The sequence below is a fragment of the Macaca thibetana genome, chromosome 16 (genome assembly GCF_024542745.1).
Source record: "Macaca thibetana thibetana isolate TM-01 chromosome 16, ASM2454274v1, whole genome shotgun sequence".
Classification (NCBI taxonomy): Eukaryota; Metazoa; Chordata; class Mammalia; order Primates; family Cercopithecidae; genus Macaca; species Macaca thibetana.
In genome coordinates this window covers 19,747,958-19,766,883 of record NC_065593.1, presented here as the reverse complement: position 1 = coordinate 19,766,883, position 18,926 = coordinate 19,747,958, and the positions used below count along the sequence as shown (strand labels likewise).

The 18,926-nt window shown below is 52.1% G+C and overlaps 1 protein-coding gene across 1 annotated transcript in view; it reads right to left on the bottom strand.

Moving 5' to 3' along the window:
* The window catches only part of PITPNA (phosphatidylinositol transfer protein alpha), a 43,179-nt gene extending 24,551 nt beyond the window's left edge, over positions 1-18,628 (bottom strand). Inside the window, exons 1-4 of the mRNA XM_050763604.1 lie at positions 18,380-18,628; positions 14,405-14,435; positions 8,623-8,768; positions 4,262-4,353 (exon numbers count right to left, since the gene is read on the bottom strand). Coding sequence (XP_050619561.1) covers positions 4,262-4,353; positions 8,623-8,768; positions 14,405-14,435; positions 18,380-18,399 — 289 coding nt within the window. The 5' untranslated portion in view covers positions 18,400-18,628. The remainder of the gene's footprint in view (positions 1-4,261; positions 4,354-8,622; positions 8,769-14,404; positions 14,436-18,379) is intronic.
* Positions 18,629-18,926: the final 298 nt, after the last annotated feature.

The window sequence follows — 18,926 nt, the reverse complement described above, 5'->3', positions numbered from 1 at the left end:
CACCTTTTCATGCCAACTTCGGTGACCAAACAATCCTCCCCAAACCTTCTCTAGGCCTCCCAGGCCCTCAAACACCTCTGGATTCCAGTATTCCCTGTTGTGCAAACTGTAACCCGAGGTACACAGAAAAGCCGCAGGAAATCCTTTGCAGTGAGAGAGCAGGGATTTCCAAATAAGACTAATAAGGCATTTTAAAAGCATGGCAGGGGCCGGGCGCAGTGGCTCAAGCCTGTAATCCCAGCACTTTGGGAGGCCGAGACGGGCGGATCACAAGGTCAGGAGATCGAGACCATCCTGGCGAACACGGTGAAACCCCGTCTCTACTAAAAAGTACAAAAAAAAAAAAAAACTAGCCGGGCGAGGTGGCGGGCGCCAGTAGTCCCAGCTACTTGGGAGGCTGAGGCAGGAGAATGCCGTGAACCCAGGAGGCGGAGCTTGCAGTGAGCCGAGATCCGGCCACTGCACTCCAGCCTACGCGACAGAGTGAGACTCCGTCTCAAAAAAAAAAAAAAAAAAAAAAAAAAAAAAAGCATGGCAGGGCCACGTGCAGTGGCTCACGCCTGTAATCCCAGCACTTTGGGAGGCCGAGGCGGGCAGATCACCTGAGGTCAGGAGATCGAGACCAGCCTGGCCAACATAGTGAAACCCCGTCTCTACTAAAAATACAAAAATTAGCAGAGCGTGGTGGCGCATGCCTGTAATCCCAGCTACTCGGGAGACTGAGGCAGGAGAATTGCTTAAACCCAGGAGGCAGAGGTTGCAGGGAGCTGAGATTGCACCGCTGTACTCCAGCCTGGGTGACAAAGCAAGACTCAGAGCAAGACTCTGTCTCAAAAAATAAAAAAGTTTAAAATAAATAAATAAAAGCATGGCTTAGCAATACTGCATCCAGCCGAGGGCTATGGTTCCAGGAAGGGATGGAAGGAGAAACAAACTTTCTCTTCCTTTTCCCACTTTCAATTATTCACAGACCAACTCCTATCTTACCCTCTCCTCACTTCCAACCCATCAGCTTCAACGGAAAAACAGAGAGGGAAACAAGCTAAGAACAGCAAGAGCTGATCATTACCAGAGCGTCCCAATCTGTCTGCATTCCACTCAGAGTAAGGAAGAGCCTTCCAAAAGCCATGGGGCATTTTACTTCATGCTCCTCCATCTATCTTCCTTCAAACTTGGATCTACTGAGGCCAAGCTAAGATGTCTGAACTAATAACCTCTCTCCCATCAGCCCCAAGGTAACTGGAAGGTAGCCTTCCTTGCCTATTTCTACCTCTTGTTTTAAAAGAGCAAGTGTCTAACTAAACAGATCTAAGATCCAACATGTCCATTCTGTGTGAAGGTGTATCCTGAACAGGAGGCCAGTACCCACTGAGGAAACCAACCTTCCTTCCCCTACTCCCTGTCTCCGTGAAATAGTTAGAAATTATATTTTTCCAGAGGAGCTCCAGTGGCACAATCGGTAAGCGCAGGGTACTGATACAGAAATTACGTTTTTCTTTTTCTTTTTCTTTTGGCCAAGGATCAATATATGAACTATCATTTCATGTGCAGAAAAATGCCCATGTCAGCTGCAACACTCTCCCCAGAATTACACAGAGAACAGGGGCATCTCTCAGTTGGCACAAGCTGTGTACCCAGAACCCTGCCCCAGGCAGGGAGATGTCCACACTATCCGTTTGCCCCGTTTATGCCAAGTTGGCTAAGGTTCTTACAACGCATGCTCACTGCGACTCTCTCAGACACTAAGAAAATCCACCTTTGGCCCTAGACCAGACACACCCAGCCACACTGCATACTTTTTTTTTTCTTAGACAGAGTTTTGCTCTTGTTGCCCAAGCTGGTGTGGAATGGCACGATCTCGGCTCGCTGTAACCTCTGCCTCCTGGGTTCAAGTGATTCTCCTGCCTCAGACTCCCGCGTAGCTGGGATTACAGGCACACACCACCATGCCCAGATAATTTTTTATTTTTAGTAGAAACGGGGTTTCACCAGGTTAGCCACGCCGGTCTTGAACTCCTGACCTCAAGTGATCTGCCCACCTCAGCCTCCCAAAGTGCTAGGATTACAGACGTGAGCCACCGCACCTGGCCCTGTCTTTTAAGAACATGTGTGCATGCCTCATTTCCAAGAATCTAACTTCCGGCCCAGTGCTTAGGGAGTGGGGAGGGCTGCATTTCAGCTACAGCAAGAAAACTCTAAGGCTCCTGATACAAGGTCCTTAAACCTGTGTGGGGCCACCGAGGGTTGGAAAGAGCAATGACTCCGTGTTCTGGATTGCAGTCATTCCCAAAGTCCACAGGATAAGGGTGACGTGCATCACGTAAGGATCACAGACTCATCAGACTGTAGGGAGTGCCAGGTGCCAACAAAGAAAGCAAGTGAAGGACGACAGGTCAGCAGAGGCTGCAGGGAGGACACCGCAGCCCAACACTGTCTGTACCCACACATGGAGGCTGGCGGGAGGAAAGGTCACCCACCTCACATACAAGTGCCAGGGGACCTCTCGGGACTCCCCAGGGTTATAAATCAGTACCAGCCTAAGCTGCCTCCCGGGTTCACGTGATTCTCCTGCCTCAGACTCCCAAGTAGTCTGAGTCTGTTGAGGCCTAAGCCCTCCCAACAGGTCTAGTCCTAGCTGGCCCTGGAAACCTAGGAATCTTGGAAAGCTAAGAATCTGAATCATCCAAATAAATCCAAGAATGTCTGGACTAGAATAGAAAGTTCTCTGTGGAGGCTCAAATCTTTCCTTTCCAGAAACTCCATGCAGGAGACTGGTCAAGATGAAGAAGATAATTCCACCCTGTCCTCAACTACAGAACATGCTGTTCCAGAAACTCCATGCAGGAGACTGGTCAAGATGAAGAAGATAATTCCACCCTGTCCTCAACTACAGAACATGCTGTTCAGCAGAAGCCACAGTTCATTCATATGATGGAATACTATGCAGTTATTATAAATAAAAAATATTAAAAAAACCCAACAAATACCACACACCTTAGTGACGGGGAAAATGTTCTCTATTCACTGAAGAAAAATGAGAAACTTAGGTCAGGCACGGTGGCTCATGCCTGTAATGCCACACTTTGGGAGGCCAAGGTGGGAGGATCGCTTGAGCCCAGGAATTTAAGACCAGCCTGGGCAACATGGTGAGATCCCATCTCTACAAACAAACAAACAAACAAAAAAACTAGCCGGACATGATGGTACACGCCCATAGTCCCAGCTATTTGGGAGGCTGAGGCAGAAGGATCACTTGAGCCTGGGAGGTTAAGGCTGCAGTAAGCTGTGGACACTTGCGCTACTGGACACCAGCCTGGACAACAGAGTGAGACAAAAAAAGTAATTGAAAAATTAGTAATCATATTAGTAATCCCAGCACTTTGGGAGGCTGAGGCGGGTGGATCACTTGAAGTCAGGAGTTCGAGACCAGCCTGGCCAACATGGTGAAAACCCATCTCTACTAAAAATACAAAAATTAGCTGGGCATGGTGGCGGGCGCCTGTAATCCCAGCTACTTGTATGGCTGAGGCACGAGAATCGCTTGAACCCAGGAGGCGGAGGAGGCTGCGGTGAGCTGAGATTGTGCCATTGCTCTTCAGCCTGTGTGACAGAGCCAGGCTCCACCTCAAAAAAAAAAAAAAAATTAGTAATGATCTAAAATTTGTCTAGAAAATGTGTCTGGGTCGGGTACAGTGGCTCACATCTGTAATCCCAGCACTTTGGGAGGGCAAGGTGGGCGGATCACCTGAGGTCAGGAGTGCAAGACCAACCTAGGCTCCATCTCTACTAAAATACAAAAAAATTAGCCAGGTGTGGTGGCATGCGCCTGTAGTCCCAGCTACTTGGGAGGCTGAGGCAGCAGAAATGCTTGAACCCAGGAGCCAGAGGTTGCAGTGAGCCAAGATCATGCCACTGCACTCCAGCCTGGGCGACAGAGTGAGACTTCATCTCCAAAAAAAATGAACAAATAAATAAAAACAAAAATGACTAGAAAAATATACTAAAATCTTATAATGAATAACAACAATCAAAATTATTACAGCATCCCCAAGTGAGAGATTGGCTGTATGCTCTCAGGCCATGACGACTGCTGCTTCCCACCCGGCTGTCCACCACGTTGTGCTGGACACAGCACTGCTACCCACCAAAGCCTGAAGGGGCCCCAGCCTGCCCCTTTCCCTGACCTCATCTGGAACATGCAGGTGGGACACAGAGCCCTGCTGCTCCCCCGTCCGGCCGATGTGGCCACATCTGCACTCACCGGTTCTGCAATAAGGGTAGGCATTCCACGCTTTCTCGTGTATATTCAGGGCTCCCTCTGGGGCCAGCATTCGAACAAACGTGGGTACTTTGCTATAGTGGGGAAAAAAAGGATTATAAATAGAGATGGAAGAGAGAAAGGAGACAAGAGGCTTTTCAGATCCAGCTTCCTCATGGGGAGTTGACAAGCAAGTTTCCATGAGATGAGCAGGTTACTGGTAGGAGTGAGAAGTTACCTGTCAGAGCCTGACACCCCACCTTGGCTGGCTCCTAACACGTACCCACAACGTGCCCCATCAGCCACCAGAAACAGAACCACACAGGAGACCCCAGGCTACCTGCTGTGGCTTATCACCCATTCCGTCAACACTACACATTTTTCCAGAGGTCGCTGGGCCCAGGGCATTATACTACAAGGTGCGCGAAAAACATACAAAGGAGATGCCTCCAAGCATGAACCAGTCTGGGTTTACGGGCCAGGGTGACTGGCTGACTAACTTGGGTATAGGATCCAGGATTATCTGATCTGCTTTCATCAGCTCTGAGAGGCCAGGAGGGCCTCAGACCCATTTGTCTCCCAGGACAAAATATTTTCTTCTACTCAATTCTTTTTTTTTCTTCTTCTTCTTCTTTTTTTTTTGTTTGATACAGAGTCCCCTTCCGTCGCCCAGCCTGGGGTGCAGTGGCGCGATCTTGGCTCACTGCAAGCTCTGCCTCCCGGATTCAAGCGATTCTCCTGCCTCAGCCTCCTGAGTTGCTGGGATTACAGGCACGTGCCACTATGCCCAGCTAATTTCTGTATCTTTAGTAGAGAAAGGGTTTCACCATGTTGGCCAGGCTGGTCTTGGAACTCCTGACCTTGTGATCCACCCAGTTCAGCCTCCCAACATGCTGGGATTACAGGCGTGAGCCACCATGCCCAGCCTCTTCTACTCAATTCTTATCTCAGGTTACAGAACAACATGTACAGTATAAGCCCCGCCCTGCCCTTCCCCCCCCTTTTTTCTGGTGGGTGTGTGATTTGACGTACTAGGAAAACATTTAGGATTTTTTTTTTTTTTTTTTTTGAGACAGAGTCTCGCTCTGTCGCCCAGGCTGGAGTGCAGTGGTGCAATCTCAGCTCACTGCAAGCTCTGCCCCCTGGGTTCAAGCAATTCTCCTGCCTCAGCCTCCCGAGTAACGGGGACTACAGGCACCTGCCACCATACACGGCTAATTTTTCACCATGTTAGCCAGGATGGTCTCAATCTCCTGACCTTGTGATCTGCCTGCTTCGGCCTCCCAAAGTGCTGGGATTACAGGCGGGAGCCACTGCGCCTGGCCTAGAAAAAATTTTTTAAATTAAAATGAAAATGGTATATATATTCCTTTACCTTTTTTTTTTTTTTTTTTTTGAGACAGAGTCTCACTCTATCGCCAATCTGGAGGGCAGTGGCGCACGCTCAGCTCATTGCAATCTCTGCCTCCTAGGTTCCAGCAATTCTCCTGCCTCAGTCTCCTAAGTAGCTGGGACTGCAGGCATGTGCCACCACGCCCAGCTAATTTTTGTATTTTTAGTAGAGACGGGGTTTTGTCACGTTAGACAGGCTGGTCTCGAACTCCTGACCTCAGGCAGTCTGCCCGCCTCAGCCTCCTACAGTGCTGGGATTACAGGCGTGAGTCACCGTGCCCGGCCGTCCTTGGTTTCTAACGGATAATCTATCCAGTCTTTGGCAAGCTCTGGCAACCTCATCAGCTTTAGTGCCTCAGGCCTAAGACAGAGTGAACTAGAGCAAACAGCTAACCTGGAGCACTTGGGGCGACCTCTGTGATTCATGAACTCACTGCCATCCCAATTCAGGCCAGTATTTCTAGGTCTAGGCATGGGGACACACACAGAAACAAACAGATGTGGCTCCCACCCTCAAGGAGTTTCTGGTCTACTGGGGCGTGTAACTAGACAAGGCCAAGCACAACACGGTAAGTTCATGCCATAATGGGGTGGGCACAGGGCCCTGGGCGGCAGAGTGCTGTGAGAACACAAGGAGGGACACGCAGTGCACCGGGCAGGCTCTGCAGGGAAAGTCAGGATGAACCAATGCATGGAACAGAGAGTGGGGCTAAGGTAAGAGACAGAAAGGGGTGGGGTGGGAAAAGCTGGAGAAAAGAGAGAGAAGTTTCAAGTAACCTGTGCAGTACAAGGTGGGGAGTTCAAGGAGACACTTGAAGCTGGATCCTAAAAGAATTTTGTTTTTTTTGAGACAGGGTCTCACTCTGTCGCCCAGGCTGGAGTGCGGTGGTGTGATCATGGCTCACTGGCAGCCTTGACTTCCTGGACTCAGGTGATCCTCCCACTTCAGTGTCCCAAGTAGCTGGGACTACAGGTGGACACCACTATGCCTGGCTCATTTTTGTATTTTCTGGTAGAGACAGGGTCTTGCTATGTTGCCCAGGCTGGCTAAAAGGTCCTGTAAGCTATGTCAGAGAGCATGGACTTCATCGCGAAGGCAAAGGGAAGCCGTCGGTAGTTGTGGCGCTGGGAGTGACAGACCATCCAGACTGAACACTTGAAGCAGTGCGGAGAACTGGAAGGCAGGGAGACTCAGTAGAAGCTGCTGTAGTAATCCAGGCAAGAGAAGGCAAGGAAGGGACATGTTCGAGACACTAAGGAGATGGAGTCAGCAGGACTTGATGTGATATGAAGGACGAGTGCGTGTGTGTGTGTGTGTGTGTGTGGTGGGGGGCGGGCTCTCTTTTCTGATTTGGGCAGCTAGATGGCTGATACAGTAAAGTTTCTCTTGTCACCATGGGAAGAGGTAGTGGCAGCAGTCACTGCTGGCCTTTTCTTTCTTTTTTTTTCAGAAGACAGGCAGGATTTCACTCTGTGGCCCAGGCTAGAGTGCAGTGGCGTGACCATGGCTCACTGTGGCCTTGACCTCCTGGGCTCAGATGATCCTCCCACCTCAGCCTCCTGAGTAGATGGGATTACAGGCACCTGCCACCACACCTGGCTAATTTTGTTTATTTTTTGTAGAGACGCTATGTTGCCCAGGCTGGTCTCAAAACTCCTGAACTCAAATGATCTGCCCGCCTTGGCCTCACAAAGTGCTGGGATTACAAGTGTGAGTCCCCGAAGCGCCCAGCCAGGTCCTACCTTTTATATGGAGAGACCTCGTCTCTGTCACTTTGGTTGGACCAACTTAGTCTTGAGGAAACAACTGGCCCCTTCTACCTAAAATACCAATTCACCATCTCTCTTCAAAATTCTCTTTAAGAAATACAAACACCAGAGGAGGAGCAATAGGAGACATGGAGAAAAAGTGTGCTGGCAAGGAGACTGAGTGATGGCGAGGTTCCTCCCCACTGCACAGCACTGCTCTCCTCGCACCCCGGCACTGAGGTCCTGGACCCTCTGGCGTTAGTACTCTGACACCATCAAAGTGACAGACCACAGTGAAGTGGGGCTTTGACCAAATGAAAGTCAACTGATTTCAGTTCAGTTCAGAGACTAGAAATTAAGATCCAGGTTTCAGTTTCACAGCAGTGTGGATGGACTTAATGTCACTGAACTGTATACTTAAAAATGGTCACAACGGTGAATTTTATGTTATGTGTACTTTATCACAATTTTTAAAAAGACTCAGGTTTCCCTTCTCCAGTTCTGGATAGCTGCTAAAACGAGCTTGGTTTGGCTTCCATTCAAGCTGATGTATGATTAACATCATCAATGCCCTTTGGGTCTGCTCATCGTTTCCTGAAGTATTACTCTTTTGGTTAGGGATTCAGCAAATTTGTATAGTTTGATATGGATTCCAGTACACAAATCAGTTCAAGCTTCATTTAAAAATACTCATGCCTTTGATCCAAAGAGAGGTACCAAAATTTCTCTGGTAACCGATTTCACAATATCAGAATTTAAAATCCTACCAGCCCAGCAACTCTAGGAATTCAGTTTTAGGAATATTTGCTGAAGATCTGCATATACAAGGACATCAGAAGATTTACACAGAAGGAGTTTTACTGGATTATGTAGGCATCTGGAAATGACTGACACACGCATCAGGAGAGGAGGGTTAGACAACCTGCAGCACATCTGTACCCTGTGACACTGTGAATCCTATGTGGACTTCAGAGACTGAGGCAGACAGAACAGGCCGAGAGAGTCAGCCATGATAAGTAACAAAAGAAAACAGAAGAGTATATTCCCATCTATATAAATGTGAGTATAACATTTACATAGTCAGTATATAACTACTAACATTAGTTGTTAAGCTACAACAATTAGTATAAGCCCATCTATATACAACAATACAGGAAGTAACACTCATTTACACACACACACACACGAAAGCCAGCATCCAGCCCGCTGCCCGCGCTGCGTACCTCTGCAGGTGGTAGATCTTGTGTGTGTACTGGCCTTTCTCACCGTCCTTCTCATAGGGCTCGTTCACCAGGACCTCCACGCCTTCACCACCACCCGTTTCGTTTTTACTGGCCTCAGCCACAGAATACAGCTGCCCTACTTGATACTAAAGGAACAGAGACAGATGTTATTCTCAACACAGACTCTTCTCAATGGTGACACATAATCCAGCTGCCAGTAAGTGTCTAATTGGATCACCCTGGGGTCTCCTCATGCAGGAGCTCACTCTGGAGTTTCCCATCAGGCCTTGCCCAAATCCACCCAAAGCAACAGAGAGTGCTGCTCCATGGCCCCTCCTGACCCATCAGACATGTTTATTTCATCCTTCTCATTTTCACATCATCCATCAGGGTTTATTTTTATTTATTTATTTTTTTTGGTAGAGACAGGGTCTTGCTATGTTGCTCAGGCTGGTCTCAAACTCCTGGTCTCAAGCCATCCTCCCACCTTCGCCTCCCAAAGTGCTGACATTATAAGCAGGAGCCACTGTTCCCAGTCAATCCGTCAGGATTTAAAGAGGCAGGTGAATCTACTTAACCTCACACCACCATGCAGAAAACAGATTACAGAGTCCAAAGGAGCTTTTGTGCTGAACCTGCTTCTGGTATTAAGACCCCGGAAGATCTGGGTTGGTTGCTAGAAATCACTTTATCTCACTCATTTAAATAGATCCTAAGACATGATTTCTTGTCAAAGAAAGGTGCTCAGCGCTCTGTGAAATCCACAACCTCGATGGTAAAACTGGTTCATCTACTTGCTTCTTCTCCAGTGTTAGGCCTCTCCTCACCCCGCAAGTAGCTCTTTCAGGCAATGAAACCTCTTGACACTTTCCAGATTCCTGGTGGGGCCGAAGCAAGTATTCCTCCTTCCCACATTAGATATCACAGATTCCTGCCCCACAGTCTGTGCCAGCTGGGTACACCCTCTGTGTTGGCACTTACTACACGGCAAAAGCCTAGTTTTCCTTTATTTGGGTCACATGCCACCCTATCAAGTCACCAGTCAACATGATTGGCCTCCTCTGACCCTGTCAGGATGGCTGTGTTAGGGCCAAGGACCTAGGCAGTGCCCGGACTCAGTCCTTCTGCCCTCTTCTCTGAGAAGCCGTCCAGAGGAGAAAACAAGGTGAAAAGAAAATGAACAGCAACATTTGACGCAGGAAGTTATATCTACACCAACAGATGTGTCTTTCCTACCACAGCCCTATCAGGCGTGACAGCTTAGGGAGTGTGAGACAAAGGGAAAAAGCTACGGGATGACCCCACATGCTGGGGGGGGGGTGCGGGGAGGGACAAAGGGTTTCCTCGAGCTCTACGCCCTCTCCCCCAACTCCTGGTACCCCTGGGGGGAAGGCCAGGGTGTTTCTCTCTCTCTTTTTTTTTTGTTTAGACAGAGTCTTGCTCTGTCGCCAGGCTGGAGTGCAGTGGTGCGATCTCGGCTCATGGCAACCTCCACCTCCAGGGTTCAAGCGATTCTCCTGCCTCAGCCTCCCAAGTAGCTGGGATTACAGGCACCGGGTTTTTCTCTCTTTGAGATTAAAAAGAAAGGATGTATCTCTAGGCAGCTGCCACTTAAATCACTGCCTGCAACAGCAAGGAATAGAGGCAGCTTCCAGAGCTGCTTCGCCTCAAACCTGGAAACCTGCTCTACCAGGCAGCTTCCTAAGCACTGCAGGGACATTTCCGGGCAAAATCTGGAAGGTGAAGCAGGGGACCAGGACAATTCACTGCTCACCAAAAGGCTGAAAGAGCCCTAACTTTCAAAGCAAAATTCCAGAACAAAACGCCATGAAAAGGGGCAAGCAACCAAGGCTCAGTTAAATCCATAAAGAGGAACATTTGGGTGAAAGCCAGTCACCTCGACCTTGCTAATCCTAAGCTGCATCAGTGCTGCCTCAATGCCCCCTGGAGCCCCAAGCTGTCCCTGTGCCTTTCCAAGTCCACCACCTAGCTAGGCACACATGAAAACCCGCCAAGGGGGCCAGGGCTTGGCTGAGCCAGGGGTGCCTAAGAAGGAGCAGAAACTCCGTTTCAGAGAAGAGTCGTAAGAACATCTAACCACTGACTCAGCAATTCTAAAGGACAGGCGGGGGAGAGGGCCTGGTGGAGGGGACGAGGTTCCCGGCTAGTGGTGCCACTTGGGAAGGGGGCCCCCAGGCAGAGACTCATCGCCTTGGTTTCTCTTCAGCTGCCGGAATCAGAGGGCAGGTTCTAAGAGGATCAGCCTGTTGGCTGGCATCTTCCCCCTTTAATCTCTCTTGATATTCTGATCCTTTAATCCCAATGAGACAAGTGAAGGCAGTTTTGTAAATCTAAAGGGGTAAGGAAGACTGGCCTGCACAAGCCACAAGTGAAGGGCGCTTTTCACGTTACAGAGTTCCTTTTGGCACAGCTGCTCTGCCCCCCGGGAAAGCAGCCAGACTCAGATGGGGCGGAGATAGGAGGAGTGGGGGGGTCAGATCATTAAATCAGATTTTAAAAAACTCCAAGAAGACTGGGGCTGCAGCCTCCTCAGACCTACGATGATGTTCCTTGCTCTTGAGATTTGTTCGCTTGTCCCAAAGAACTAAGTCATTCAACTAAGAAAAACAGAGACTCCACCACTTTGGCACTCTGGGAGGGGGAGCCCAGTGGGTGGGCCCGAAATACGATATGAAACATGTCATAAACAACAGTGCAGCACTGGTCCCACCAACATGGCCCTGTCAGGCTGGCTACCAGAGGGAGAATGGTGCCACGAATCTCTGGAAACAAGAAGTAAAGCAGCCGGCCGACCTGCGCCAGGAAGCACTGGTGGACACACGCACGTCACACAGCCAGGGCATTCTCGCTCTGCTGCACAATGCCCGGACACTCAGTGTTAGACCAAAGGCTCTGGCCACCCAGAAGCTAATTCTGCCCCCAAAACACTGCTGCAGGCCATCAGAATGATTACACAGGCATGACCTTCTCTTTCTCTTTCTTCACTTTTCCCCCTAAATCAGAAAACTGCAAGGGCCTCAAGTCATGGCCTCCAATTTAGGAAGCGAATCCACCAGCCACATGGCGCTGAGCTGTTCCCATAGGAATTGTGAGTCAGGATGGAGTTATTGACAAAGACTCTGAGAAGGTTGATCATGGCCGGGCGCGGTGGCTCACGCCTGTAATCCCAGCACTTTGGGAGGCCAAGGCGGGCGGATCATGAGGTCAGGAGATTGAGACCATCCTGGCTAACACGGTGAAACCCCAGCTCTACTAAAAATACAAAAAAAACTAGCCGGGCAAGGTGGCGGTGCCTGTAGTCCCAGCTACTTGGGAGGCTGAGGCAGGAGAATGGCGTGAACCCGGGAGGCGGAGCTTGCAGTGAGCCGAGATCCGGCCACTGCACTCCAGCCTGGGCGACAGAGCGAGACTCCGTCTCAAAAAAAAAAAAGGTTGATCACGACTTGTTTCTTCCTCAGCCTTCCCCTCCAAGATTTTTCTAATCCTCTGAAACTAAGTTCTGCTTCAACCCTACCCAGGCCACGTGGTACTTTCTCGTCAATGGTTTCCTGCTGAGAATGGGCTGACCACCGCCAGGCAGACAGCTGAATCCTGATCAGCATTCACTTCCCAAACTTCTGCTCAGACTTCAGGCTCTGACTACCCGACTCTGCCCCACCACTTCCTCAATGCTGCAGAAAAACCATCACAAGCGAAAACCCGCCAGCTGTGGATGCTGTCAAGGTGGAGGTTCCCCTTTCCTTCCAGTCTTGGCCCCACCATCAGCCATCAGTGTCAGGCCCTTCAGCCTCACTCCAAGAGCAGCCCCAGGGGCTCCAGGACAGGCTGGCCCTCCTTGGTCTGCAGCCCTTTGTTCCATCAAGAAACTCCCTATCAAAGGATCCATTTCACCCCAATCACCCCGCCGAGGAAATCCCGAGTTCCTAACGATCAGGGTGGGATCATCCTGTGCAGCAGAGAGGATGTCACTAGACACCTCCCCAAGAGCTGAGTGTGAGGGCGAGGGACATGCTGGGCTTTCCTGCTTGGCCTTCTGGTTTGGAAAATCATTGCTTGCTATTTTTAATAAAGACAGCACAGGCTGGGTGAAGTGGCTGATGTCTGTAATCCCAGCACTCTGGGAGGCTGAGGCAGGAGGACTGCTTAAGGCAAGACCAGCCTGGACAACACAGTGAGACTCTATCTCCACTATTTAAAAGAAATATTATAAAATAAAAAAAATAAAGACAGCATGGCCAAAGCAGGTGGGTTAACAAGACCCTTTCCAAGCCAATACCTATTAGCCCAGGCACCTGGTTCTCAGGCCCCAGTGCCAACAGGGATCAGAGCCACCTACCCAGTCATTCCCTCATTTTCCCAGATTCCCAGGTTCCCCAGTCTCGTTTCTCTTTTCTGCCCTTCCCAGAACCCCCAGATCATGGTCAGGGCCCACCTCTGGCCCCTCCCCGGATCCCCACAGCTCTTATCGGATATGTAGCCCACCCGTGGAGGCAATCCTCTAAAGGGCCAATGTCTGCCCACCCCTCTCGGGGGCCAACAAGCCTGGATGTCTGTCTCAGCTAAATGTGCTGCAGGCTCTGTTGGCCTGATTTCATTTTTCAAAGGTCCAGTTCATATTTGGAACAGAGTGGAAGTTATCACAGGAGCTTCATGCTGACACTGCAGGAAAGAGAGACGAAGCCCAGTGACTGGAGGCACTATACTGACTGATGAACCTCACCCAAACTCGAGTTTAACTGGAAGCTGGGGTGGGGTGGGCTGTGCCAGGAGAGGAGAGTGGAAGAAGCTCAGGGAAAGAGTGAGACAAGGGAGGTTCCGTGACAGTTTTCTGTTGTCCAAGAGACTGACTCTGAGTCAGCATGGCCTATGAACCTTCTTACAGCAAATCCTGCTGCCAGATCCCCACATACAAGGATGTCAGACCCAGGAACTATAAAAGGACAGAGGGCAAGTCAAGTCTATTTGTTATTCCCTGCCCTTTGTAAAAGGAGGGTTCTGTGTCTTGGTCTTTCCAGCAGTGACCCATCGTGACTAGGGAGGGCCTCAAGAGATTTCCTGCCCTGCTGGTTTGCTGCACAACTAGAAAGAGCCACACACACTTGCCAGCTGAGTCATGGAGGTCCCAGAAATGCATACACTTGATCCCATCAATAATGTGTCCCCGCCTGGGTGCGGTGGCTCACGCCTGGAATCCCAGCACTTTGGGAGGCTGAGGCGGGCGGATCACTTGAGGTCGGGAGTTCGAGACCAGCCTGGCCAACATGGTGAAAGCCCAACTCTATTAAAAATACAAAAATTAGCCGGGTGTGGTGGCACACACCTGTAATCCCAGCAACTTGGGAGGCTGAGGCAGGAGAATTGCTTGAATCCAGGAGGCAGAGGTTGCAGTGAGCCGAGATCACACCACTACACTGCAGCCTAGGAGACAGAGCGAGACTCCGTCTCAAAAAAACAACAACAACAACAACAAAAAAACATGTCCCCAAACATGCACAGCCCCAGCAGATAAAAGGGGCTGGTTTAGTCTCTACTGAGAGTCATCCAGCATACCAACAGCTTGGGGCAGGTTGCACACAGTTGCCCAGATATTAAAATTAAGTGCCATTTTTCAACTGAAAGTGGCACCAGGAAAATTCACGTTGAAATCTTTATGTTAGAACAAATAAGAAAACTACATAAAGAGGATGACCACTCAGAGCCCAACTTAGCCAATGGTCACAAACAGTTACACACAACTATGGACTAAAGTAAGAGGACTTACCTCATCTACGGACACAGGCAGGATTACTCGACTATAAGAAAGGAAAAAGAGAGTATCAACTTTAGGCTGTGCAATCTGCTGGAGGCTCTTTAAAGCATCATCCTAAAACAGTCAGCATTCTATTGTGTAAGACACTAAACTCGGTGATGCGGTGACCCCCCCCCAGTCAGCATTCTATTGTGTAAGACACTAAACTCGGTGACGCGGTGACCCCCCCCCCCAGTCAGCATTCTATTGTGTAAGACACTAAACTCATGATGAAACCTCCCCACCCCGCCCGCACAGAATGGCCCTCTGAGCGCTCTGAGGACAGGACCCTCTGTGCCTCGGAAGCCTCCCAGTTAGAACCCTGCGATTCAGTCCAAACCTGTCCTCCCCCAGCTACTTCCCAGGCCTCCACCTCACATGGAGCTGGACACATGGATGATTAACTTCACCCAAACTTGCCAACGAGTCATCCCCCAGCAGGACCTGCCAGTGAGTCTAGCAAGACAGGTTAACACAGGAGGACCTACCACAGCGAGGATTCAGACCCAAAGAAGAGGCCCTGGGGACTTACATTGCTGTGGATCCAACCTCCCAAGAACAGCCCTCCAGGGGAAAGGCCAGGAAGGGACCAAGCCCCTTGAAGCCTTAATCACCCTAAGAACACACACCAGGCGCCTCTGCTCGGGGCCGGATATTACAATCCAAGCTGCCACCACAAGGCCACCAAGAGGGCATTCAACTTATGTCCTAACCTCCAGGAGCTGTCCAAAGGAATCCCAATTTATCATTTCCTTTTCTTCTTCTCCAACTCAATGACCACCAATTGCTGGAGATGCCACCAATGACCTGCTGGAGAAGCCACGGCCGGCAAAGTCTTCACCAGGGTCACAACCCCACAGAGGTGCTAGGGCTAGCAGCACTTCTCCGGGTGCCTTGCATTTGAAATGCAGGCCAACAGCCAACTCCCAGTTCAAAGCTGTGAGGCGGGAGAGCTAAGACAAAAACTCTTGGTTTTACCCATACAAGTCAAGCCAGTTCCCAAGCTTAGATGCTCGGTCCCCAGACCCTTGCTGGAGCCCTCTGAGTCCTTTTGTGTCTGGCATGTGTAGTGAAGCATGAGCTGCTGTGCCTTCCGCACGCAGTGGGCTCACCACTCAGGCTCCTTGCTCCAGGCTGGTAAACAGCTATTTTCTAGTTCCACAAAGGTCTCCCAGGAAGCAAGAAGGACACAGAGGAGTCTGAGGAAAACATCACATTAAAGGCAAGGCACCAAGCATGAAAGTAGCAGGAAAAACAAAATGGGCTCCAAATCTTTACTGCCTGCTAACAACTCCCTTCCTCCCGAGCCACTCAATAACGTGAATCCTCCAGTTTACTGGATGCGGCCACCGAGGCTCCCCTCCCATTAGACAAAGCCAGCGGTGCAGAAAAATACTCCCGACTTGGAGGCCGGAATTTCCGCACCCTCGGAAGAAACTTCCTAGAAAACAATAAGCCTTTTATCTTCAAGAACAGCAGTCAAAATCACACCCGAGAGTTAGCAGAAATCAAATTAAATAGAATCCTGTCAGAAGTGGTGTTGGAAAAATCAACAGGGGCAACCTGCAGACGCTGGGTGGGAACCAAGTCTCACTCAGAAGAGAGTGACATGGGCCAATTCCTGACGGGATGCGCTGAGGCTGCTGGCAGGACAGCTGCACACTCAGACACTGCCCCCTTGCTCCTCGGGAACAAAACCACGTCGGCAGCAATCGGGTACAATTCCAAAGGATGGGGCCACAGAGGAACTGCCGGGCTGGGCCTGGAGCAGGGCTCACTCTAACGTGACCTTCACTCACACCCTTTCCAGAGGCTGCAGCGCTGCAGCCACAGCCAAGTGTCTCGGATGCCCCTGCTCCTCCCCTGGCCCCTGCCCAGGGATGCACGCACACGGCACAAGTCGGGCAGGAAGGAAACGCAGATGCCAGGCAGGCTCTGCATCTCCGGCACCTTGGACTTTTCCCTCGCAGGCTTCAAGGGGAGGAGAACAAAGAAGGGGAAAGGAATGCCTCTCTTCAAACCTCACTCAGATCTCTTCTGAAGGTCCCTTCCTTTCCCTGCCTGACCTTCATTTCAAAACCACAGATTTCTACAGATTCTAGGATTCATCTGGGAACAGAAAAACAAATCAGAAGGTGGGAAAAGCCTGTCAGTCTGGGCACTGAAGATTAAAACCCAAAGTGTACCACGTTCTCCTGTTGGCATCCTAAAGGTCTTCCTCCTCACCACGAAAAGCTCCGAACCCTGGCTGAATTCACATCAGACTGGATGTCAAGAAACAGAGCGGGTGAGGCCTCAAAATAACGTTCTTCAGATGAGGTGTTCAGCTGGGATGCCATGTGGGTCTCGGCTCCCTCTGTTACCCAAACTCCACTCTGTGCCCTAAATGTCCTAAGCACCTCCAAGGAGCCAGCATGGTGGGGATGGTCAAAGTGCCTTGGCTGACAAAGTGGAAAGAGCCCTGTGCACGCCTGCCTGGCTGCCGAGAGCACCCCACAAGTTGCTCTCTTTGGCCATCTCCCACTCCTGGGGCTTCTGGCCCTATGCTGCCCGCGTGCCTTCCCTCCAGGAAAGCAGTTTCACTGTAAATTCTGTGCACACACGTGCGCACGCACACGCACACACAGATACGTACACACACATCCAATCTCTCCTCTTAGGGAGGAAAAACATCCTGTGATGTTTACTTGGAACCCTGAGCTTCTACAATGGGTCATCTGGTACTTGAAAGATTTAGTACGCCAAACATCTCCACCTGTCCCCCGGTCCCCGGGATTTCAGGAGCAAACCCGTCATCCTGCAACTCCTTCCAGATGTCACCAGTTTCCCACGTACCCCTCTTCACTACTCAAGAACTCCGCACCCCCTTTACCATCTCTCCCCAGTTCACAGCTTCATGGACCCCTCAATTCCTCAAAGAATTCCCTCTTTGCACCAAGACTGAGAATCCCCTAGAAACAAGCTGGCCCTGGGTCTCCCCCATCTCCAACAACAGGTATACTCATCCACAAACATACTCTCTTTCCGGGCCAGCCTCGACCCTGGTAACTTCCTGGCCGCCTACCCAACATTTTCTGGCCTCCTCGCCCAAGTGTCCCCAAAGTCCCAAGCAGTCATCCCAAGCTTGTTCCAAAAGCCTCCTCTTCTGCACCCGCTGCCTGAGCACCACGGTCACTCGGGCCCCCAACTCAGTCCCTTCTGCTTTATCTCCTCTGACCGTTCCCCTTTCGCCCGAGCAGGGCGCTGACTTCCTAGTCCTCCTCCTGCGTCCACTTACCACCACCCCTCACCCGATGCCTAAGACGGCCGCTCCTCCCCATCCCCATCCCGACTCCATCCCGGAGCCTCTGACCCACCCACCCGGCTCTCCGTGTGGACTGTTCGGCCCTCCACCCCTCCCCACCGCCCTGCCTGCCCCGGTGCGCCTCTTCCTCGGCCCGCGCAGGGCGACCCCACAGCCCTCCCAGCGCTCGGCGTCCCCTCGGCCTCCCCCAGTCCCGGGCCGGCGCTCCCTGCCCTGACCCCGTCTCGGGCCCGGCCTGGCCCTCGCTGTCCCCTGCCTCTCCTCGGGTCCACTTGGGCCTCCAAGCCCCCTGGGCCGCCTCAGGAGCCGTCCGCCCCGGTCGCTCCTCCGTGCCCGTGGGCCCCTCCACGCCCCGACCGCCCGTCCCTGCCCCGTGGGCCCCGGCTCAGATGCCGAACGTCCCGGCCGCCCGTCCATGCCCCGGTTGCTCCTCCACGTCCCGGCCGCCCTCCGTGCCCCGTGGGCCCCGCCTCAGGTGCCGCCCGCCCCGGATCCCCTCCGTCCCCGCTGGGCCCGCCTCAGGCGCCCCCCGTCCCCGCCGCCCCTCCGTCCATCCGGGCCCTGCGTCCCCCGCCGCGCCGTCGCCCCGGCGGTCGTCCCCACCCTCCCTCCTCCCCGCTTCCGCACGGCCGCCGGACACTCACTACTCCTTGAGCAGCACCATGTCGCTTCGCGGCTCGGTGGCTGCCCGCGGCCCGCCCGGCCTCCCGCCCGCTGCCCGCCGGCCGCTCTCCCCGTGGCCCGGCCCGGCCCGGCTGCCTGTGCGCCTTCGTCGTGGTCTGCTCCGTCCCCGCCGCCCTCGCCGCGGTCGCCGCGCCGGCTCCTGCCGCCCCGGCCTCGTCGCCTCTCGCGCCGCTGCCGACGCCGCCCGGAGCTCCGGTTCCGCAGCGCCGCGCGGGGGCGGGGCGTCTCTGCGGCAACCAGAGCGTCACACGCCGCGGTGCGCGCTGACGTCACGCGGGGCGGAGCCTTCCCGGGCCCGCCCTCCCGTCCTTAAATGGGCCGCGGCGCCGGCGTCGGTTCCGAGGTGGCGCACCTTGGCGAGGGCCAGGCCCGGCAGGAGACGGAGCGGACTCTGCGGTGTCCGTCAGCGCACTCGGCGTGAACCGCCACGGATGCACGCGGGTGCTGGCTGAGGGGCCTCCCCGGTTGAGGGAATTGAGACCCAGGAAAAGGTTGTGTCAAAAAATA